Below are 23,783 nucleotides of genomic sequence, written 5' to 3'. Positions count from 1 at the left end.
GGATATACTTCCTATCATGCTACCCTAGAGTTCTGAATTCATTATTTCAACCACAAGTTTTTTTTTTCTTCCAAAGATTTTATTTATTTGAGAGAGAGAGAGTGAGTGAAAGAATGAGCAGAAGGAGGGGCAGAGGGAGAGGAAGAAGCAGACTCCCTGTCAAGCAGGGAACCTGACATGGGGCTCCATCCCAGGACCCTTGGATCATGACCTGAGCCAAAGACAGATACTTAACCGACTGAGCCACCCAGGTGCCCTCAACCACAAGTTTTATGTGCAGTCTGTTTCTTCCTTATGCGCTCATTTTAATGATTGGTTTGAGTAAATGGAGGATAGTCTAGTATTTCATCATTTGTTCTCAATAATTATACTTAGGATTAAGTTGCTTAATTGCAGATTCTTCAGAATTTTGATACTGAAAAATCCACTGTTCATAATTTTAAGGGTATTAATTTTGAGCTTTTTAACATATAAAATTTTCCAAAGTGTAAAGAAAAAATCCATTTTTACTTTCTCCAGAACACAAGATATATTGAAAAACACATTTATTCTGTTTGTTTAAAAAAATACCCTGCAAAATGTTTGTTGAGGTAGTCAGTGCTTTAAATGGTATTATAATTTGAGGTGTTTCTAATTTGCTTTCCATTATTCAAATTTTATTAGGTTAATAACATTTTAATTTCCCTTCTAAACAATTAGACATGTATTTGCTTGTGCTTTTGTAGGAACTGAGGTAAACACCACAGTGATTGGTGAAAATGATCCCATTGATGAAGTTCAGGGGTTCCTCTTTGGAAAATTAAGGTATGGCATATTGTTTTGGGAAATGCCCTTATTCTCTTAAAGCTCCAGGCTTCCTCCCATTAATAAGCATCATCTTTCTCATTACTGTCCGAGTTACAGATCTCTCAGTAGTACTTTATATATGTAATCTGATACGAAGCAATTACCACTTCACTTACTGTATAGTTTATGATCTCCAGGTATCCGAAGCACATTATTATTAAATGATATTAAGGTGGCCTGCCTATGGCTTTAGTTGATTTCCGTTTCTGGGCCTTGCAGTTGATGACATAAAGTTACATTCCAGTTTTTGATTCACATAATAGGAACATCTAATTGTTTCACTCAATTTTTCTCAAGATAAAAAATATTTTAAGTGAGAGAGGTCATAGCTGTTTACTTAAGCTAAGCATAGCCTCAAACAATACAAAAAAGGTATATTCAGTTGAAATATATTAGACTTTCCTTTATATGAAAGAGGATAAAAGATGCTTTCTTGAAGAAAATTTCATAGGCATTTTATGGAAGTATCATAGAAATTTATAGCTGAAAATTCTTCTTAGTTGTTATTTTAAATGTTGTAGTTATTTCTATTATGCCTTGATAATTGTTTAGAGTCTTGAATAGTTATTTTTCTATTAAGCCTTGAAAATTGTTTAGAGCCCTGAATTCTGCTTTATCTGGAAATCTTAATTAGGACAGCCCCAGTGAGGTTTTTCGGCTTTTGTGTTTTTGTTTGTTTGGGCTTTTTTGTTGTTGTTGTTGTTGGTAAAGGAATGGATCCTGAAAATATATGTATAGGTCCAGTTTCATATACTTGAGCTTTAATATTTGGCGCAGTGAAATGACTTAATCAGGCTAACAGGTTAGCAGAGATGACTCAGTTCATGTTGAATTTCTGTGCACAAGTTCAGTTCATCCTATGCATATGCATGTTTCTTTGTGTTTAACATCAGTTTGGGCCTCATTAGTATGCAGTCAAATTCCATTTTTATTGAACCCAGGTTTTCAGAATCTCTTCATATTCATGTTTTTTATGTTTGCTTTTTGGATAGCATTATGATCTTATGTATTTAGAGCACAGAGCTAGTATGTAGAGTATTGAAGACATTTTCTTTTGTGGACATTCAGAATAGTTATTTAGCTATCTAAAGTAATGGGACCATTTTCTGATATTTTTATCATGAAGAAGATTTTGTAGTAACTGATTGAAAATGAATTGGTCAGAAGGTGAAGAATCTGAGTAAATATTTTACTTTATATGGCATTTAAGAAATTTTGAGTTTCTAGCATTTAAAGGAACAGAATTACTCTACCAGCCATCTGTTGTCTGATCTAAATGATACATATCTGCGTCTTAAAACTTCTGTTTTACTAGCTTTAAATAGAATGTACTATATTTCAAGATATAACTAAAGGAAACCCAATAATCTTGGTTAGCTTAAGTTGTATTATTCATGTGATTAAAGGATTTATGAGCATGGAGCTGAAAGAAATCCATTTTGGGACTGGCAGCGATATATTTCCAGTTTTATTTTGAGAAACTAGGAAAATTAGTAAAGTATGGAAAATAATAGAACGTACACATGTACTTAACACCCACAATTGATGGTTGTAATCATACTTGCTTTTCGGTTCCAAAGAACTCTTTATCAAGTTTGTTTCCAACATACGCCTTCTTTTACTTAAAAAAAAAAAAAGGGTAAAACACTACAGGTAGAGTTGGGGTCCCCTTTTCCCCCATTTTCAGTCCCATTCCCCCTCCCTGACACAGAGAATCACTATTGTAGTGATTCATTTTTTTAATCTGTAAATTTTATGGTTTTTAAAATTGTAATTTTCTATATTAGCTTATTTTTTTTTAAAGATTTTATTTGAGAGAAAGAACACGAGTAGGGGGAGGGGCAGAGGGGAAAGCAGACTCCCCACTGAGCAGGGAGCCTGCAGGGCTCGGATGCAGGGCTCCATCCCAGGACTCTGGGATCATGACCTGAGCTGAAGGCAATCACTTAACCGACTGAGCTGCCCAGGCGCCCCTATATTAGCTTATTTTTAAGAAAAATAATTATGCTTTAATATTTTTCCTATATTGTAGGAATTTTCTTATTGCTAAGGGGAAAATTATGAAGATAAAATTGGAGCCTTCTTCTGAGTGTGCTTTGAGAAGGGAAAGACAGGTTAATAAGACTGATTTTATGTTTCTTTTAGAGACCTGCACCCTGACCTGAAGGGGCAGTTGAAAGAACTCAGAAAACATCTTGTGGAAAGCACCAATGAAATGGCACCTTTAAAAGTTTGGCAGTTGCAAGGTAGTAAACATGTAGAGGAATCACTGGCCTACTTTTTGACTAAATTTTATGGTATTAAAAAAAATGTAGAATTTGAAATTAATGTTATCTATTTGCCAGATTCTGAAGTTACCACAGATTTTCAATATAGAGGCATTAATTATGATTAATCAGAAAAGAAAGGAAGTCCTTTTGGAGATAGTTAACACTATGCAGAAGTAGATATAAAAATGAGTGCCAGATCTTTATCTGTGTAAACAGATACATAAGTGGGTAATAGTACAAACAAGTTTGTCTTAGTCTTTATGTTTATATTAAAGTTTCTTGAACAGTGTATATGTTGAATGTTAAAGACATTAACATGGCAGGATATATTTTAGCTTTTCTGGTCCAAAGATCTAGTTATCACAGTATTTTTTTTCAACATAATTTACTAAAGTCTTTTGCTCTACTTTGTGGGGACCTATGAAGTGAATAAAACCTGAAATTAAATCATGAGCACACTCTGAAATGGTTGCATTCTCAATTACCAAGAAAATTGTGAGAAAGAAATTTTTTTTCTTATTTCTCTTTGCATTAGATTAATGCACTTTAAATTGTATTTGACCTTGTTGCAGATCTCAGTTTCCAGACTGCTGCCCGAATCTTGGCTGCTCCTATTGAATTAGCTTTGGTAGTTATGAAGGATCTTAGTCAAAATTTTCCTACCAAAGCCAGGTAATAAAGAGTAAGGCTCTGACACATTTTTCTCTTTGACACATACATAATTATCTTCATGTGTACATGCAAAATGAGGTGAGTAAAATATGAAAATGCTTAGAAAATTAAAGTTTTACTACCAGTACCATACTGCTAATGATGCTGTCTTTTTGGGAAGATGGCACTACCATACATTGTGTGGTTGGAGAGACCCATCTAGCTTGTGTCCTTGGCTCTGCCACTTGCTAGTTGCATGATGTTTGCAAATAAGCAACCTCTCTTTACCTCACTTCCTCAGCAGTAAAATGGAAATAATGATACCTACATGTCAGGATTGGATGAGTTAACAAAATCTGATGTCTGCAGATATAACTAATTTAGGGTCTGGCATGGACTATAATGTTTTGTTCCTGAAGGGTTTTATATACATCATCTTATTCAAACTTGATGAGGAAAATGAGTTCTAGAGGCTTTTTCATGGTGACACAATAAGATTTTGAATGCAGCTTTTTTGATACTGCTTTCAGTTGTATAATGGTCCTCCACATCTTCTAAATAAATGATTTTAAAAGCCAAATTTTTAGAGACTAATGACTTAAATGGTTGTCAGTGTTTTTCTTGAATAACTGAACAAGGTGTTTTGACTTCTGATGTGAGATATTTTATAAATAAGTTTGTTTATTTGATTAGTCTTGGAAAATATTTCTTAGGACTTATAAATCATATAGTACATTCTCATTTAGTTCAGCAGGCTATTGAAGATATACATGTAGGATTACAGCTCCACCAAAAGTGCTCAAATAGTATGAGGAGTCTTTCACCTTAATTTAACATTAGCCTTTAGCCTGTGAACAGTAAAGATCATATATAGGAATAGAGTTACACATACTTAACCTAAGATCTTGGGGATAACTGCACTTGCTTTAAAATGCTGCTACAACTGCTACTTTTCTGTGGCATCATATCTTGTAGTAAAATGAAAATATACGTACACCTGAATGGAGAAATGTATTTAATTATTTGTGAAGGTGAAGGTTTTTTTTTTCTTTTAGTTTTTTGTAATGTATTGAGCAATGTGTTGTTTTATATGTAAATATAGGGAAACTGAAGACATATCAAATGTTAAACTAAACACTAATAACATTTTTATTTCTTTAGAGCAATAACAAAAACAGCAGTGAGTTCAGAACTTAGAACCGAAGTGGAAGAGAATCAGAAGGTATTACCCAGTGAAAAATCACTATTTTCTTTTCTGTTTTGTATTGTATCTTTAAAGATGAGGAAATCTGAGTTACATCAGTGACATTTAACAGTTTTACAGTTAAATTGCATCTTTTAGTAAAGATGGTGGTGTTTTATTTCTGTAATCATTTTTTATATTTTTAATTTTTTAAAATTTTTTTATTGTTACGTTAATCACCATATATCACATCATTAGTTTTTGATGTAATGTTCCATGATTCATTGTTTCTTCATAACACCCAGTGCTCCATGCAGAATGTGCCCTCTTTAATACCCATCACCAGGCTAACCCATCCCCCTACCCTCCTCCCCTCTAGAACCCTCAGTTTGTTTTTCAGAGTCCATCATCTCTCATGGTTCCTCTCCCCCTCTGACTTACTCCCCTTCATTCTTCCTCTCCTGTTATCTTCTTCTTTTTCTTTTTTTTTTTTAATATGTTGCATTTATATTTTTAATTTTTAATCAGAGTTGAATATGAATATAATTCAAACATCAGGGGTGCCTGGGTGGCTCAGTTGATTAGGTGTCCGACTCTTGATTTTGGCTCAGGTCATGATCTAGGGGTCCTGGGATCAAGCCCCATGTCAGGCTCTGCACCCAGTGTGGAGTCTACTTGTCCCTCTTCCACTGCTCCTCTTCCCACTCCTGCTTGCTTGTGCATGTGCTCTCTCTCTCTCAAATAAATAAATAAAATCTTTAAAAAAAAAAAAATCAGATGGTGCCACCACTTTGTTTAGATAAACAGCATCCTCATAATATGACTTCCTCCCTGTTTTGTCCCCCTTATTAGAAGTATCTGCTTTCAACACTTAGCTAATTGTTTTGATATTTATCCCCAGATTTTTAGCAAGTTTGAACTGGTACGGTGTTTTCCAGTTTCAATCTTATGCCTTGGCCTCCATTACAAGGATGAAGTTTAACTTTCTTTCACTGCCCCTCACCCCTATGTCTGCCATTACTCCATATTGGTACTTCCCTGTCTTTCCAATTTCTCTGTATATTTTTGTGATTTCATCGATTTTTGTTCTGCTCCACTGTGGTCTGGTGGTTCTTTATGTCTAGGGCATACCAGTTATCCTGGGACCTTGCTTTAATCTCTTTTGTTGGATCTCCTGTTCTTGGATTCCAGGTCTTCTTTGTTTTTGGTTTACTCCCTTATTTTGATGTAGCACATCATTCTTCATGAGAAGAGTTACATGTGAGGTAAATTTCAGACTCTGAGAAATCAAATTTCTGATTTCTGTTTTTTTTTTTAAAGATTAATTAATTTATTTGCGAGAGAGAGAGAAAACACAAGCAGGGAGGAGGGGCAGAGGGAGAGGGAGAAGCAGTCTCCCCACTGAGCAGGGAGCCTGATGTGGGGCTCGATACCAGGACCCTGGGACCATGTCCTGAGCTGAAGGCAGACGCTTAACTGACAGCCACCCAGGCATTCCTCCATTTCTGTTTTTATTGATATCTTGGCTGGGTATAGAATTCTAGACTGGAAGTCATTTAGAAGTTTTGTTACCGGACCAAAGTGGGTCTGCTCCTTGGTGAGTAGTAAGACAGAGACTATACCAGGTAGAGTTGCCTTCAGAGGTCATCTTTATTTGTATAAATAGGGAGATCACAGGGAATAATTTCCAAAGCCATGACTATTCCAATAGGGGTAGGCTGCCTCCTTTTATTAGGGTTTGGGATGACTGTTCCCCAAACTGGGGACTTTAACATTATAATGAGGCTGAGGAAGGAATACTTTCTGATTATCTGCACAGGTGTCATGCATCATCCTCAAGTTTCTTTCTCTGTTCCAGCAATTTGTTAGTTTCTAAAAGATGAAATTGACAGACTGAACCTTTTAGGAGTTTCCTGAGTTCAGTAGGTCAGTCCTGAGTTTAGGGGGGGTCAAGGGTGACAGTTTGAAGGCATTGCTTCTTGGAATTTTGATTTCTATTATGGATATTGAGAAATCTGAACCCTTGGTATGAGATCGGTTTTTTCTTTCCAGAATCATTCAGGATCTTTTCTTCAGCCCTATAATCTGAAATTTCACAATGCTGTGCCTTTTAAGAAAATCTCTGTACTGTTGGGTGAATGGTGGCCCCTCCAAATCTGGAAAACAATTTCCTTTAGTTTTGGGAAATTTGCTTGAATTATTTCTTTGCCTCATTCCCTCTGGTTTCTCTCTTTTGTTTTCCTGGAATTCTTCATTTTTAAGGTATTGCATCTCCTCGACTAGTTTGTCCTAATTAAAAAATGCATTTTATTTCTTATTTTCCAGTTCTTTTATGTTTTATTTTTAAACTTTCTGGGAAAGATTTTCAACTCCTTTGTTGATATTTTTCCTTTAGTTTTCAAATCTTTAATTTCCAAGGGTTATTGTTCTTAGATTCCTCTTTTTATGGTGTTCTTCTATCTTTCTGAAGCTATCAGTGGTGCATGTGTATGTTTTCTTCTATTTACTTAAAAATTTCCATTTATTTATTTATTTTTAAGATTTTATTTATTTATTTGACAGAGAGAGACACAGTGAGAGAGGGAACACAAGCAGGGGGAGTGGGAGAGGGAGAAGCAGGCTTTCCTGCTGAGCAGGGAGCCCGATGCGGGGCTTGATCCCAGGACCCTGAGATCATGACCTGAGCCGAAGGCAGACGCTTAACGACTGAGCCACCCAGGCGCCCCTGTTTTCTTCTCTCTCACACCATCTGTTTCCTCTTAAGTTGACTTTCTTTTTGTCTTGGTCTCTTGTTTTTAACGTTAGAGGCTTTCCTTACATGTTTGGTGATCTGCTGCTCATATTGAAGAGAATGAGGCAATAATGAGCTGATGGGAAGCCTTAAGAATGAGGCTTTTGACTGTAGGCTCTCCTGGTATGACAATTTCCTAGTTCACCCCAGTTCACCCTCAGGTGTCAGTATCCTGATACCTTTCCTCTTGAGCTGTTCAGTCTCCAGAAAAGGATCTTCTGATCTTCTGCCTGGACGGTGAAGTCTGGCTGCCTGAATGGAACTTCCACCCAGTCCCCAGTTTTCATTGAGGCGTCGCTGCCCTCAGCTGTGCTTCATTTCCCCAAGTTCCCAGATTCTCTCTTTCACTCTTTCCAGGGAATTTTCCTCCATTTTTCTGGAGTAGAGGGAGTCATGACAGCAGTTACCTTACTGTGTGAAATCAGCAGGGGAGTCTGAGGGCTCTTATCTTTAAAAGGCTGTCCATCAGAACTCATTTTCTAGCCTAGTGATTACCCCCTCATACATGTGTTCTTTGTGCTGTCAATTCTTGAGCCTTTTGAAGAGTTCCACAGGATAACTTGTGGTTTCCGTTGGCTTGCCATTCAGCTTTCTTGGGGTTGCTAAGACAGTTACTGTTCATGCCTTTCCTTTCCACCTTCCAAAATTAATTGCCCTTTTTCTTTTTTGTTCTCTTTGTTGTTGTGGATTTATAACTTTATAAAAGTCCCTTTTTAAAAAACTGACATTTCAACAGAGTTTCAGGAGGGAAAAAAAATGCTTGTGTTCAGTCTACTAACTTTACCCCAGATTTTTTAAACCTTTACATGTGAGATATTAATTAAATAGATCTGAGGACTAAGTAAACCAAATTTATCTCAAATATTTACTAAGTTGAAGAAACCTTATTAACAGTTTTTATTTACTTTATTTTTGATTTCCAGAATAATAGTACCAATACTTAAGCCTTTTTCCCCCACAAGAGAACAAAACATTAAATTATATAGATTGTAGTATTTCCTGGATTCTTTTTTTTTATTAAATATTTTGTTAAAGTATAAAGCACAAAAACATACAACACATGCAAAAATGTGCACAAATCCTCTATCTTTAGTGTGATGAATTTTCACAAAGTGAACTTTGCTCTGTTACCAGCACCCAGATTTTGAAATAGATAGGAGTCGTGTTTAGCAGCTCAGAATCAGTGTTTCTTACAGTCAGAGGGTATACAGCCTGGGTGTCAGTGGACATGGATGTTTTTCTTTCCCATTTAAGAAATTCCATTTCTGATTTGATGCAAGTCTCCATTTTCCCCTTATTTTATCTGCAATTTAATCCTTGCAGGGCAAAGAAGCAGAAGCTGTGGCTTCCTCGTCGTTTTATGCTTTACCCATGCAATACTGAACCTTAAAGTTTACTTCTCTTAGTCTGCTGACTCCTGGGAAATGAAGGGAGCTCAACAGTCCCTGTCCTTCGTGTTCCTGTGAGAGCTAAGGACTTAAGTTCTGTCCCTAGTATCTGAGTAGTTTTTTCCCTTTGCTGAGTGGATTAGCTCCCTGTGGTGTGGAATATGAATAGTAGTCCCAGTTTCCTTGGAAGGAAAGAGTAATTAAATGGAAAGATAGAAGTCAGCAGAAGCTACAGCATGGCATCCAAGCAGTGTGTCTGATGGGTCAGGCAGGTCTGAAGGGCTGCAGGGACTGCACAGTCACCCGTGTGTCAGGGAACCACTGTCTCAGGGAGCAGCAGTTGAAGGCCCCATGGAGACCAGGTCTTGGACAGTTAGGTGCATGTGGGTGCTGTCTCCAGGGCAGCAACTCAGTTTCTTAGTGTGCCTTAGTTTGAAGGTTTAAGGGAGGTGTGGGTCTTGAAACCCTTTTAGATTAGATCCCTGGAGTTCATCAAGAAGGCCCAGCTGTTAGTGACTGCTATCACCACCTTGGTTGGCATCACAAACAGTAAATAGTAAAAGAAGTCACCTTTTATGAAAATGACCCTCAGCACTTGGCTTATTTAATCAATCTCCCTCATCCTCCTTCCTCCAACATTATGGGAAATAGTTGTATTGATCGTAGTTGGAAGGAGGAAAGGGAGGAGAGGTGTATTTCACATGAAACAGTAGTTTCATTACAATGTAGTAAATGCTAAGAATGGTCTGTGGGGTACATAAAAGGAAATCTTAACCCAGCCTTAGGGTTTCCTATAATAAATAAGAGGATGCAACATTTGTACATATACTAAAGTCAGAAACATGGAAATTTTTTTTTTTTTAAAGGTAAGGGTTTTTTTTTTTTTTTTTTTAAAGATTTTTGTTTATTTAACAGAGAGAGACACAGCGAGAGAGGGAACACAAGCAGGGGGTAGTGGGAGAGGGAGAAGCAGGCTTCCCGCGGAGCAGGGAGTCCGATGTGGGGCTCGAACCCAAGACCCTGGGATCACGACCTGAGCCGAAGGCGGACATCCAACGACTGAGCCACCCAGGCACCCCTGAAACATGGAAATTTTTGTTAAACATTCTCTTCTGCTCCTTAACTTTTTTTTTTTTTTTTTAATATTTTAGTATTTCAAAGGAACTTTAGGATTACAGCCTGGAGATTCCGCCCTGTTTATCAATGGACTTCATATTGATTTAGATACACAGGATATATTCAGGTATGGATAATATTTTTTATTCTCTGAAAAGGTTTTATAATGTTAGCTTCTTATAGCATGTTCAGATTGTTTTTCCTACTTGACGTGGCATGTTGCAAAGCCTAATAGCTTACCAGGTGGAGTGAGTAATGAGTCCTGAGTCATGAGTGGATGACTGGGATGACACAATAATACTGTCATTTGTTATTATAATGTACTTTCAAGACCTTGGACATTGAAGGCCTAAGTGTCTTTCGAGGATGCCCTTTTAGAGCTATAGTTTTCCTCTTATCCATAAAAAAAGAGAGAGTGCGAGTGGGTTCTTTTACTTATGGAAACAGTGTGCAGTATGTTTATCCAAAATGCTGCCTCTGCCTCCCGTGTCTCAGAAGGTGTTCCATCTTACATATATTATTTGAATATCTAGGGACGCCTGGGTGGCATAGTTGGTTAAGTAGCTGACTGTTGGTTTTGGCTCAGGTCATGATCTCAGAGTAGTAATCTTGAGAGTCGTGAGATTGAACCCCATGTGGAGTCTGCTTGGGTTTCTCTTTCCCTCTCCCTTTGTCCCTCCCTTGCTCTCTCTCTCCTTTCTCTCTCAAATGGATAAATACATCTTAAAAAAAAAAAGAGTATCTATCTCTTTGTATTGTTAAAATATAGTTCAGGACTAACTTGCTCTAAATTGACCTTATGAATTTTGAGGGGGGGTGGATAGTTAGGTAGAATTCAGATTTTGTCCTTGGAATTAAGATTGACACAGTTGACACTGTGGCTTCATAATAGTGAAAACAAAAGCTACTGCTAATGCTTCAGAAGAATGGGTTGCCCCAATAAGATATTTTAATTGAGCCTTTTATGTCCTACTGCTTTTCAGAGCTAGTAAAAAAATGGTGTGGATGCTTTAAAAAGATTGCCCAGATTTGTAATTTTTTTTTAAGTAAAAAATATGTGCCTATCTCTTTAATTTTTCAGAGTTTACAAATTGATTACTTGCTTATTTTAACAGTTTTAAGTGATAGACGGATAAAAGAACTAAGAAAAGGAGAGTCTTCATTCTGGCTTCTTATTTCTTTTTCCTTCCCATCTTTTCTACTTTCCCTAGCAAACCTTTACGTTGGGTATAAATTCTTCCAGACCTTTTACTGTGGTTGTATATGTGTGCATCTTGTAAATTGACACTGATGTTGTAACCTATGTTAAATCTATATAATGTAGTTTTTAAAATAAATTTTTAATTATGAGATAATTGTAGATTTATGTAGAGATAATACAGAGAGGTTACCATAGTTTTTTTTTTAAAACATGCAGTGCAAAATTCAGATGAGGATTATTTCATCCTCAAATTGTGTATTTATATTTAGAGATAATTTTATACCTGATAGATACATTGATAAGTTTAATAAGAAGCAAGTCCTACCTACTTCGTTCTCTATATTTTGACGAGATGAAGCAAGGGGAAGAGCTCCCTTTTTTGATTTCTCGGCTAGTTTGAACAGGGCATTGAATTTGAAATGATAAATCTTTTCATGGTGAGGTTTTTTTGTGTGTGTTTTTTTTTTAAACTTTTTCTACTAAATACCTTTTTTCCCCCCAGTCTGTTTGATATATTGAGGAATGAAGCTCGGGTAATGGAGGGTCTGCATAGATTGGGAATAGAAGGCCTTTCTCTGCATAATGTTTTGAAACTGAACATCCAGCCCTCTGAGGCCGACTATGCTGTAGACATCCGGAGTCCTGCTATTTCAGTAGGTATTCTGTTGGAGTGTCCAAGGGGCACTGGCATTTTGTTACAGTTTTCTCATTGTGTTTTGTGCATATATGTGAGAATTTATTTGGGGCGTATACCTAGAACTAGAATACTTCTCTAAAGTGACTGTTTTCTTCTCTAAAGTGACTATTCCAGGCACCAGCATTGGGTGAGAGTTCTAATTGCTCTATACCCTTGCCTATTCTTGGATATTGACAAACTTTAAAATTTAATGATTGTGAAATTTCACTGTGGTTTTGGTTTCTAATCCTCAGATTACTAGTGAAGATGTACATCTTTACTTGTGTTAATTGCCCTGTTGAATTTCCTCTGTAAATTTCTTCGTATCAGTAGCTTATTTTCTTTTCTCATATGTTGCGGACCTTTTTTTATTGATATGTTAGATTTCTATACATGGTCTTGATACTAGTCCTTTATTGGTTTTGTAGGTTGCAAATATCTTCTGTGGCTTGTGTTTTAGTCACTCATTTTTCTACTTGATCTTTGTATTTTTGAAAATGGTCTTTCCCATGTGATTCTCCTTAAAATCATTTCAAGTTTTACTGTTATTTCTGGTATTTTTACTAATAGTGACTAAAGTATATGCACCATGATGTGCATTTTTTTCCTAGTGGATCAACAACTTGGAGGTTGACAGCAGATACAATTCATGGCCTTCTAGTCTACAAGAGTTGCTTCGACCCACCTTTCCTGGTGTTATCCGGCAGATCAGGAAAAACTTGCATAACATGGTGAGTAAAACTGCTTATTGTCTGGTGATGAGCTCTGTTTCTCCCTTGCCCTCTCCCCTACCTTTAAGCCATATCTAGACTGTTCATTTCTCCCCTATACTAGCTGCTTCTCCCATCACTATCACCACTAAATGTGTTCTTCTACCTCCATATTCAAACTGAAGGGTCATATTCCAATGAGCCTGACGTGGGGCTCGACCTCATGACCCTGAGATCACAGCCTGAGCCGAAATGGAGAGTCAGACACTTAACCAACTATGCAGCCCAGGGCCCCTTATTTTAGTTTAAAGATAGTTTTACTCAGAAGATGAATATGCTACTACTCTTTTCCTTTAATATCTTAATCTCTAAAACTTAAATAAATCTTTCTGTGAGCTCCTACTTGTTATTCCTTATTTCACTGCTTTAGAGAGAGAGAGGAGGAGTTTTCTTAGTTGGCCCTCTTTTTCCCTGTCATTTCTTCTTTTCCCACCATTTATTCTTAAAGAGATTGGGGGCAGGTCTCCTTCCCCAGAACGTGCAAGGGAAACTGCCCTCTATACTTGTCTCACTTTTGAAACCACTTTTTTCCTTCCTGGTCAAAATTTCATTCTCTTTTTCTTACTATATATCTGAACTTTATTAAACGGGGTTATATATGTATTTAAAGCACATCATGAGATCTTAATACATGATAGCTATTATTGTGATCTAAAAATTGAGTTTTAAATGAATTCTTAATTCAGAAATGCTTAGAAATGAATACACAGAAAAGATAATCTCAGTTTTCTAAGGTAGGAGAGTTCATAAAACTTGGGTTTTTTTAGGTGTAGTAAAACTATGGATGTTAGTAATCTGGAACACAGTTCCCATGTTATTAGCAGAATATCATGAGAGTACTGCATTGTTTTGAACATTAAGGAGGGAAACTGCTGTTTGTGTAACTCCTCTTTCATGTGGTTCAGAGTTGCTGGAAGTACAAAGTGTAACAGCATTTTTATGTGACATTAGAATAAATTTCATTTTATGTGTTCCGTTCCCCCTTCCCCTTTATAGGTTTTCATAGTTGATCCTGCTCATGAGACCACAGCAGAGTTGATTAACACAGCTGAGATGTTCCTCAGTAATCATATACCACTAAGGTAACACTGGTATTGATTGAATGATATATATCTAATTAGCAGAGGTTTTGTCATTCTTAAATGCAAGTCTGGTGCTACTGGATAATTAATAGTCGGATCATTAATGGCAGTTGTATCTTTTGTTTAAGTATGAAGCAGTATCTTTTGGGGTAGAAAATTTGATTCTCAATGAATAAAAGCTTACCACCATTGAATTATTAATAAATAGATCATGTAAAAATAGTTTGTGGTCTCAGCTTGCTTCCCAGTGAAAGGGAATTTTCCTAGGTAAGTGTCCAGATCACAAAGCCTATTTCTGCTTTTACTGGAGATAAAGAGCTTTGCCAACAACTTTTTTTGACTGGCAAGGACTAAATGTACCTGTAGCTTTTTGTAGATGCAGACATACTTCTTTTATTTGCATTGCCAAATCTACCAACAGGGTACTTGAATGGCTGGATTTTTCACTGTGCTTTTTTAAGAACAGCATTTTAATGCTTTACAAATACATGCTAAGATATTTTCACTTATATTCTTTTTTTTAAAGATTTAAAGAGAGAGAGAGAGAGTGAGAGATTGAGATCACGCGCAAGGGGGAAGGGTAGAGGGAGAGGCAGACTCCCCACTGAGCAGGGAGCCCGATGTGGGACTCGATCCCAGGACCCTGGGATCATGACCTGAGCCGAAGGCAAACGCTTAACCCATTGAGCTACCCAGGTGCCCATTTTCACTTATATTCTGAGTAATGTCGACCAAAATCTGAATTCTTAGAAAACATGAAAATAGAGAAGAAGAAAAGTCTAGCTAACAAATGTAGTGTGTTCTGTGCCCAGCACTGAGCTAAATGCTGTGGATAGTATCTAAGCTGTATTCCTACCTTCTTGGAAAAAATACTGTTCATACTTTCAGACACTTTAAGAAAATATTTGATCAGATGCTAGGTTATATCCTAGTCATAGTGCTTTAGAATTTCAGGGAAGTAAAAGATTATGAACTAAGATATTTGGGAGGGACAAAGGTTTCATGGAACAGTTGGATATTAGTTAAGCTTTGAAGAAAATAGAGGGTTTTTATTGATGGAAAAGTAGAGATTTTTTTTAGTGAAATTTTTCATGTAAAACATGCATACCCGACTGAACTACTGGATTGCAGCCAGAGCTATATTTTGATGAAAAGAGAAATAAAAGAACACAGAAGTTGGCCCATGGTACACGATGGGCACTAAGTAAATATTTATTGAATTTCATTGAGGGACAAGAAGAGGGAATGCGGTTTTCACATTGTGAGGGTAGGTGAGAATACACTTACTGGCAGTAGAGAGGAGTATTGGCATACATAGTTGGTGGAGAGACCCAAGGCAGACTGGCTATGGTTTTAGTCTTTGTTTCCTTTGATGTGGTACACCAAGGTGTTGACAGGGGCTGAGGAGAGGAGGGGACAAATCTGGAAGACTCCCTAGTGGTACTTGATAAGAGACTGGGCCTGAGAGAAACAGAAGTCTGAAGGGGCCTAGCTAACAGAAAAACTCTGATGCCCTTTCTAGAAATTGGAAACGTGGAAAGGGGAGTTCCTTTGTGAGGAGATACTTAGCTCTTATTATTATTATTTTTTTTAAGATTTTTATTTATTTGTCAGAGAGAGAGAGAGAGAGAGAGCACAAGCAGGGGGAGCAGCAGAGGGAGAGGGAGAAGCAGGCTCCTCACTGAGCAAGGAGCCTGATGTGGGACTCAATCCCAGGACCCTGGGATCATGACCTGAGCTGAAGGCAGATGCTTAACGACTGAGCCACCCAGGCGTCCCTAGCTCTTATTTTTGTTTTCATAAGAATAACATTTAAGTCATTTCTGCCTAGAACCTACTCATATGATTTCTGTTTTAAGTGGGATTTTAAAAAACAATTTTTATCTATAAATGAACTGTCTTGCCACCACCATCTACATATACACACTCTCTACGTACCTCAGGAGAGTATGATGTTTGATATTTATCTTTTTGTATTTTCTTCTATTTTTAGGCTTTACCTCTTTCTCTTTTTAATTAATAGACTTTGTATTTTTTAGAGCTCTGTTAATTAATTAGTCTGTATTGATACATTATTATTAACTAAAGTTCATAGTTTACATTTGGGTTCATTGTTTGCATTGTATAGTCTGTGGGTTTTGACAACTGTGTAATGACATGTTTCGACCATTACACAATCCTACAGAATAGTTTCACTGTCCTCCACATCCTCCGTGCCCCACCTGTTTGTCCTTCCCTCTCAACTGCTGGCAACCACTGGTCTCTTTACTGTCTCCATTGTTTTGCCCTTTCCAGACTCATGATATATATATCATTATTAGATTGGCTTTTTTAAAATTTATTTAGCAGTATGCTTTTAAGGTTTATCCATGCCTTTTTTTTTTTTTTTAAGATTTTATTTATTTATTTGACAGAGAGAGACACAGCGAGAGAGGGAACTCAAGCAGGGGGAGTGGGAGAGGGAGAAGAAGGCTTCCTGTGGAGCAGGGAGCCTGATGGAGGGCTCAATCCCAGGACCCTGGGATCATGACCTGAGCCAAAGGCAGACAACAACTGAGCCACCCAGGCGCCCCTGTCTTTGTCTTTTTATGGCTTGATAGACCATTTCATTTTATCACCAAATAATATTCCATTAGATAGATGTGCTCTAGTGTTTTTTTTTTTTTTTAATCCAGTCACCTATTGGTAAACATCTTGGTTGCTTCCACGTTTGTGTAATTATAAATAAAGTTGCTGTAAACATCCGTGTGTAGATTTTTGTATGGACATAAGTCTTCTGCTCATTTGAAAAATACCAAGGGGCACAATTGCTTTATCTTATGGTAAAAAGTGTTTTATAAGAAATTGCCACACTGTCTTCCAAAGTGGTTCTATTATTTTGCATTCTTACCAGCAGTGAGTAAGAGTTCCTGTTGCTCCAGGTTCTCTCCAGAATTTGGTGTTGTCAGTGTTTTGATTTTAGCCATTCTAATAATTTTGTAGTGGGATCCCATTGTGTTTTTTTTTTTTTTTTAAGATTTTGTTTATTTGACAGGGAGAGAGATAGCGAGAGCTGGAACACAAATAGGGCAAGTGGGAGAGGGAGAAGCAGGCTTCCCGCTGAGCAGAGAGCCCAATGCAGGACCGATCCCAGGACCCAGGGATCATGACTGGAGCCGAAGGCAGACGCTTAACGACTGAGCCACCTAGGCGCCTTCCATTGTGGTTTTAATTTGAAATTCCCTAATTACATGATGTTGAACAAATTTTTTTTTTGCTATTTGCCAACTCTGTGCCTTGGTTGCTGAGGTACTAATTCAGATCTTTTGCCCATTTTAAACTTTTTGTTGTTGTTGAGTTTTGAGAGTTCTTTGTATATTTTGGATATCTGTCCCTTATCAGATATGTGTTTCTTAGTTTCTCACAGATTTTCTGCCAGTCTGTGGCTTGTTTTCATTCTCTTAATGGTGTCTTTCACAGAGCAGAAGTCCCAGTTTCAGTGAAGTTTAGCTCATCCCTTTTTTTTTTTGGGTCATGGATCATGTTTTTGCTTGTTAGATCTAATAAGTCATTGACCAACCCAAGATCACCTAAATTTTCTGTGTTCTTTTCTAGGAATTTTATAGTTCTGTGTTTTATATTCATGTTTATGATCCATTTTGAGTTAATATTTTGTGAGAGGTATAAGTTCTCTGCCCGGATTTGTTTTTTTGCATTGTGGATTTCCAGTTCCATCACCATTTGTTAAAAAGACTGTCCATTCTCAGTTGAATTGATTTTGCTCCAATATGTAGGCTGGTGACTTCTGTATTGGCCAGTGCAAGTTTTTCGCCTTTTTTTTTGCCAGTTTATAGATGTGTAATGGTATCTTTTTGTGGTTCATTCTTATAATTTAATTTAAAATTTAAAATGTAATAAACATTAACTTTGGTTATAGCTTTTTGCCAACAGATAATAGTAAACATTTTTATGTTTTCCATTTACCTATGATTTTCATCTTGCCTATGTTAATCTCAAAATCCACCCCCCTTTTTGTATATTTTCACATTCTGAAAATGTTTACTTCCCCCAGTTTTTGCTTAAAAACAACAAAATCTCCATCTAAAACTGTAACAGAATCCTTCATGTCAGTAAAGGCCTTTCACCATTGTGGAAGCAGTGTGGTTTAACAGTTGAAAAGTCTAAGCCACCTTTGGGAACCTGCTTTTCTATTCTGTAAGCGGTAAAAGCCTTTGCCCAGTGCATTAGAGTAGGATGTGAACTGTGCTTTTCAGTAGAGGAAGTTACAATACGTGAGTGGGATACAGGGATGCCATTCTTTTTAACCAGTTGCATTTTTTTTTGATTTTTTTTTTATTGTTAATCACCATACATCATTAGTTTTTGATGTAGTGTTCCATGGTTCATTGTTTGTGCATAACACTCAGTGCTCCATGCAGAACGTGCCCTCTTTAATACCCATCACTGGGCTAAGCCATCCCCCCAACCCCCTCCCCTCTAGAACCCTCAGTTTGTTTTTCAGAGTCCATCGTCTCTCATGGTTCGTCTCCCCCTCCAACTTACTCCCCTTCATTCTTCCCCTCCTGCTATCTTCTTCTTCTTCTTTTTTCTTAACATATATTGCATTATTTGTTTCAGAAGTACTGATCTGTGATTCAACAGTCTTGCACAATTCACAGCGCTCACCATAGCACATACCCTCCCCGATGTCTGTCACTCAGCCACCCCATCCCTCCCACCCCCCACCACTCCAGCAACCCTCAGTTTGTTTCCTGAGGTTAAAAATTCCTCATATCAGTGAGGTCATATGATACATGTCTTTCTCTGATTGACTTAGTTCACTCAGCATAATACCCTCCAGTTCCATCCACGTCGTTGCAAATGGCAAGATCTCATTCCTTTTGATGGCTGCATAATATTCCATTGTGTATATATACCACATCTTTTTTATCCATTCATCTTTCGATGGACATCTTGGCTCTTTCCACAGTTTGGCTATTGTGGACATTGCTGCTATAAACATTGGGGTGCACGTACCCCTTCGGATCCCTACATTTGTATCTTTGGGGTAAATACCCAGTAGTGCAATTGCTGGATCGTATGGTAGCTCTATTTTCAACCAGTTGCATTTTTTGAGATAAGTTTCTTTTTCTTCTTTTTGCCCTTCCCCCTCTCCCCAGAATTGGTTTAATCTTTGTGGTTAATGACTCTGAAGACGTTGATGGGATGCAAGATGCTGGAGTGGCTATTCTGAGAGCGTATAATTATGTTGCCCAAGAAGTGGATGATTATCATGCCTTCCAAACTCTGATACATGTATGTTTTCAATCAAAATGGCGAATAATTTTCTTAATTTAACTTACTCTAAAAAACAGTATGAGTTAAGAGGATTTTATATTTTTGTAAAGAGAAAAAGCATGATAAATTATTCTCTCAACCTTTGTGTTCTATATTTAAGGAGTTGCTTTTACTGATCTACTGATGTTAATAATAAATTGCTGTGATCTCAGCTAAGATTCCTTAGGGGCCCTACTAATGTACCTTATTAGTCTTCTGCCTTTTGGTGACTTGAAATCACTAATTAATTTTTCTTTTCTTTTCTTTTTTTTTTGTAAGTATGATGTTCTCTGCTTGTTTAAAAAAATGTTTGCTTTTTTTCCTTTTAAGGTCTTTATATTTTCATTTAATTAATATTGAAATCATAAATTCTTATTGTCTGTTTTCTCCATATTTTTACCTTGGGAACTGAACTACCCTGAGTTTTATATATACTTAAGATACTTTCTCCAGTTCAAACAAGGAACTCTCTTCTTTTTTTTCTATTTTTGAATATAAAAAATTTATAAGTAATAGTTCTTTTGCTTACAGATTAGTGGTAATTATTAGAAAACCATCTTTAAAGCAGTTGATTTTCACCACTTATTTTTTAACCTATAAACATGTCAGCCTGCTGTTTATTATGTTTGTTATATTTATTGTTTAGAGATTCAGTCTGGAGCATTTTTTATTAGTTAAAATGTTCATTTATTTATTTGGCTAACATCTATTAAAGACTTACCATTTGCCAGGCCTGGTACTAGCTGCAAGGGATACAAACAAGAATAAGACTTCACCCCTGTCCTCAAAGATCTTATATTCTAGTGGGGGACATGTCCATGCAGATGGTTAATGCACTGTGGGAAGCACAGCCAACTGTGGCAGCACTAGACCTCACTCCACTAGGGATGGCATTGTTGTGGAGTGGGAAGTTGTCCCAGCTGAGTGTAGGAGGAAAAACAGGAGTCAGTTGAATAATGGCTGCAAATCAGAGGTAGTGATTTCCTATGTCCGTATGGCTGAGAGGGGAACCTATTTGTCGAGGCTGTCAGGCCAGGCAATGAGTGTCCAGCTTGCAGAGGTTAAACTCGAGTTAAAAACATCATTCTGATGCATGTATAGAGACAGGTCTGATGGAGGGTAGACAGTGGCAGGGTTAGTGGTTGGTGAGCTCTTGCTGGGATCTCTGTGAGAGATGATGGTGAAGGTGGTTAGCAATAGGGCCATAGATAAAGAAGTAAGTTCAGAAGGAGTTGCTGAGGATGTGTTTTAAAGTCTGCTTTTTAAAGTTGTTCCCCCACTCCCATAGCTGTGTATATGAAGGATATATATGTATATGAGTTTTCATTTTTTCAAATTTTTATTTGCAACAGCAAAAACATTGTGTGTTCATTGTAAACTTTTTAAAAAATAATATTAAAGTATTGATTTAAAATTTCTCTGTCTTTCCCCTTTCCTAATCCTGCTCCTTAAAGACAGCCACTATTAGAAGATTGTCTTATATATATCTTTCTAGGTGTTTAACTGTATACAGACACAGTTGTGTTGTTATTTGTTTTATATCTGCTTTTTAAAAACAAGGTTTTTGCCATACATATTTTATAACTTTTGCCCCCCTAAACATCATGGCTATGAATTCTTATTTCAAGGATTATGTAAAGGTGTTCAGATTTTTAAAAAATTAACACATTTTTGCATTTGGGACTTAATGTGAGTAAGAGCTGATTGGGTCATTTTAAGAATACGTAGTTTCTAATATAAGAAGGTGTCTTAAGGAAGTATATGAAAAAGGGAGAATTGCTAATCTGTTCCATTTCACCTTTCAAGAAAAATAGCCATGTTTTCTCTCTACATTCAGAAATCTTTTGTAATAAAAATTCTGAAATTTGGATTTAAAAGTGTGTTTGGTTGCCTGATTTTTCTTTTTCAGATATATAACAAAGTAAGGACTGGAGAAAAAGTAAAAGTTGAACATGTGGTCAGTGTCCTAGAGAAGAAGTATCCATATGTTGAAGTGAATAGCATTTTGGGGATTGACTCTGCTTATGATCAAAATCGGAAGGTAAGAAATTCTTTTGTGCTTCTCATTTTACCACAACGCTATGCTTTCCTTACCTCCCTTTTTGGGGGAGTTGTTATTAATAAGGGTAGTGGTGGTTAAAGTATTTGGGTACTTAGCATTTAACAGTTTAGAAACCAGGTTACTTTTTTGTGTTTGTGAATGCAGTTTATATTTCAATTTTGTGACAATATCATTAATTTTTAGCTGGCATATTAACTATTAAATTGAAAAACAAATTTCTTTTACACAGTGCAGTGGTAGTACTTGTGTGATGTATATTCCACATAAAAGCTATTAGAAGTGTATAATGTCTGCTTGCCAGGATATGACTTACAATATTGATGTTTAGGCTAAAGATAAAAATATATTAAGAAATGTAATAAAACAGAATGGCAAAGTGTGGTAATAAGGATACAGGGAAATATTTTAAAATTTTATTTAAAGATAATACTATTTTTTGTGAGATATTAAATACAGTAAGAGGACCTTTATCTGTTGCAAGCAGGAACAAGGTAGTCAGTTTATTGAAAATAAATGTTCAGGCAAGGAATCTAAATACATTTCTGAGACATTTTAATTTAAAACAATAAAAATGTATTTACAAACTTTTTTACTTTTAAGTGAAGGAGATGTTTCTTCATGGTTCAGTCTTGGTAGGTTGTATGTTTTTAGAAATGTATCCATTACTTCTTGGTTACCCAGTTTGTTGGTATATAAATTGTTCATGGAAGTCTCATGATACTTTGCATTTCTGTGGTGTCAGTTGTAATGTCTCCTGTTTTCTGATTTTATTTACTTAATTTTTTTTCTTTTTTCTTAGTCTAGCTAAAGGTTTGCCAGTTTTGTATATCTTCTAAAAAACAGCTTAGTTAACTTGTCTATTTGTTTTTCTGGTCTCTGATCTTTCTTTCTTTCTTTCTTTCAGCTAAATTTGGGTTTAGTTCTTTTTTTCCCCTAGTGTCTGGTGGTGTAAAGTTAGGCTTTTTATTTGAGATCCTTCTTTTTTCTTAATGTTGGCATTTATCACTATGAAATTCCTTCTCAGAACTACTTTTGCTGCATCCTTTTAAGTTTTGGTGCATTATATTTCCATTTTTGTTTATTTCAAGATGTTTCTTTATTTCACTTTTCATTTATTCTTTGACTCAATGATTAAGGAGTTTGTTGTTTAATTTCTACATATTTGTAAATTTTCCAGCTTTCCTCATGTTACTGATTTCTAGAATATTTCATATGTGCTTAAGAAGCCAGGTGCTCTGCTGCTGTTGGGTGGAATATTCTATATATGTCTTTTAGGTCCATTTGGTTTAAAGTATAATTAAATTCCAGTGTTTCTTTACTAATTTCTGTTTGGATTATTTATCTGTTGTTGACAATGAGGTATTGAATTTCTCTACTCACATTGTGTTGTTGTCTGTTTCTCCCTTGAGATTTGTTACAAGTGTTTTCTGTTGCTGCTTTTAAGATTTTCTCTTTGTCTTTGATTTTTAACAGTTTTATTATAATGTGTCTTGCAGAGGATCTCTTTAAGTTGATTTTGTTTGGTGACCTGTAAGCTTCATGAACTTGAATAATCAAATCTCTCCCCAGATTTGGGGACTTCTCAGCCATTATTTCTTTAAATAAGCTATTTGATTCCTTCTCAAACCTCTTGTCTCCTTCTGGAACTCTAGTAATTTGCAAATCATCTAGATAACATTTCTTTCATTCTTTTTGTTCTTCTTGTTCTCCTCTGGATAATTTCAAAGTTCCTGTCTTCTAACTCACAGATTCTGTCTTCTGCTTGATCCATTCTGATAATAATGCTGTTTCATTTTTCCTTTCATTTATTGCATTCTTTGGCTCCAAAATATCTGTTTGGTTCTTTTTTATTATTTCTCTCTTATTAAACTTTAAATTTTATGTGTGTGTTTTTTTTATTTTGTTGCATTATCATTCTATGTTTTCTTGTAATTGAGTTTCCCTTTAAACAACTTTTCTGAATTCTTTATTGGGTAAATCATAGATGTCCGTTTCTTTGGAATTGGTTACTGAAAGATTATTGCTATCCTTTGGTGCTATCATGCTTTCTTGATATTCCTTGCAGTTTCGTGTTGCTTTTTTGCATTTGAGGTAGCAGTCACCTCCTACAGTCTTTACCTACTGCCTTTGGGAGACAAGTGCCTTTTGTCAGACCTGCTAGGAATTCTGAGGCTTTCTCAGGCCATCTGTGGATACATATACTCCATTCTTGTTCTTTCTTGTACAGAATTCTTAAGCATGCGTAATTTTCGATTCTGCAGTGCCCAAGGCTGGATGCTGACTGCCCTTCTTCTGTTTTCCCCAAGGTGGCCCTAACGCTCCAATGTTTTGTCTCTCTGGCCCACACGTTTGGGCTGGTTTTCTGTGCTTGCTCACTAGCCATCAGGTTAAAGCTCACTCTTGCCACCACTGTCAGGAGCATATACAGGGA

The 23,783-nt window shown here is 36.5% G+C and overlaps 1 protein-coding gene across 2 annotated transcripts in view; it reads left to right on the top strand.

Moving 5' to 3' along the window:
* Window positions 1-23,783, top strand: part of UGGT1 (UDP-glucose glycoprotein glucosyltransferase 1) — a 117,859-nt gene that overhangs the window by 24,121 nt on the left and 69,955 nt on the right. For both annotated transcript variants that reach the window (XM_035726582.1, XM_035726581.1), the window contains exons 8-17: window positions 726-804; window positions 2,992-3,092; window positions 3,689-3,788; window positions 4,929-4,989; window positions 10,281-10,372; window positions 11,949-12,099; window positions 12,734-12,853; window positions 13,889-13,974; window positions 19,134-19,269; window positions 21,200-21,331. In XM_035726582.1, coding sequence (XP_035582475.1) covers window positions 726-804; window positions 2,992-3,092; window positions 3,689-3,788; window positions 4,929-4,989; window positions 10,281-10,372; window positions 11,949-12,099; window positions 12,734-12,853; window positions 13,889-13,974; window positions 19,134-19,269; window positions 21,200-21,331 — 1,058 coding nt within the window. The remainder of the gene's footprint in view (window positions 1-725; window positions 805-2,991; window positions 3,093-3,688; window positions 3,789-4,928; window positions 4,990-10,280; window positions 10,373-11,948; window positions 12,100-12,733; window positions 12,854-13,888; window positions 13,975-19,133; window positions 19,270-21,199; window positions 21,332-23,783) is intronic.

This window comes from Zalophus californianus, chromosome 3 (genome assembly GCF_009762305.2).
Source record: "Zalophus californianus isolate mZalCal1 chromosome 3, mZalCal1.pri.v2, whole genome shotgun sequence".
In the NCBI taxonomy this organism is placed as follows: Eukaryota; Metazoa; Chordata; class Mammalia; order Carnivora; family Otariidae; genus Zalophus; species Zalophus californianus.
The sequence above is the reverse complement of the archived record's forward strand: the minus strand, read 5'-3'. Positions and strand labels throughout refer to the sequence as shown.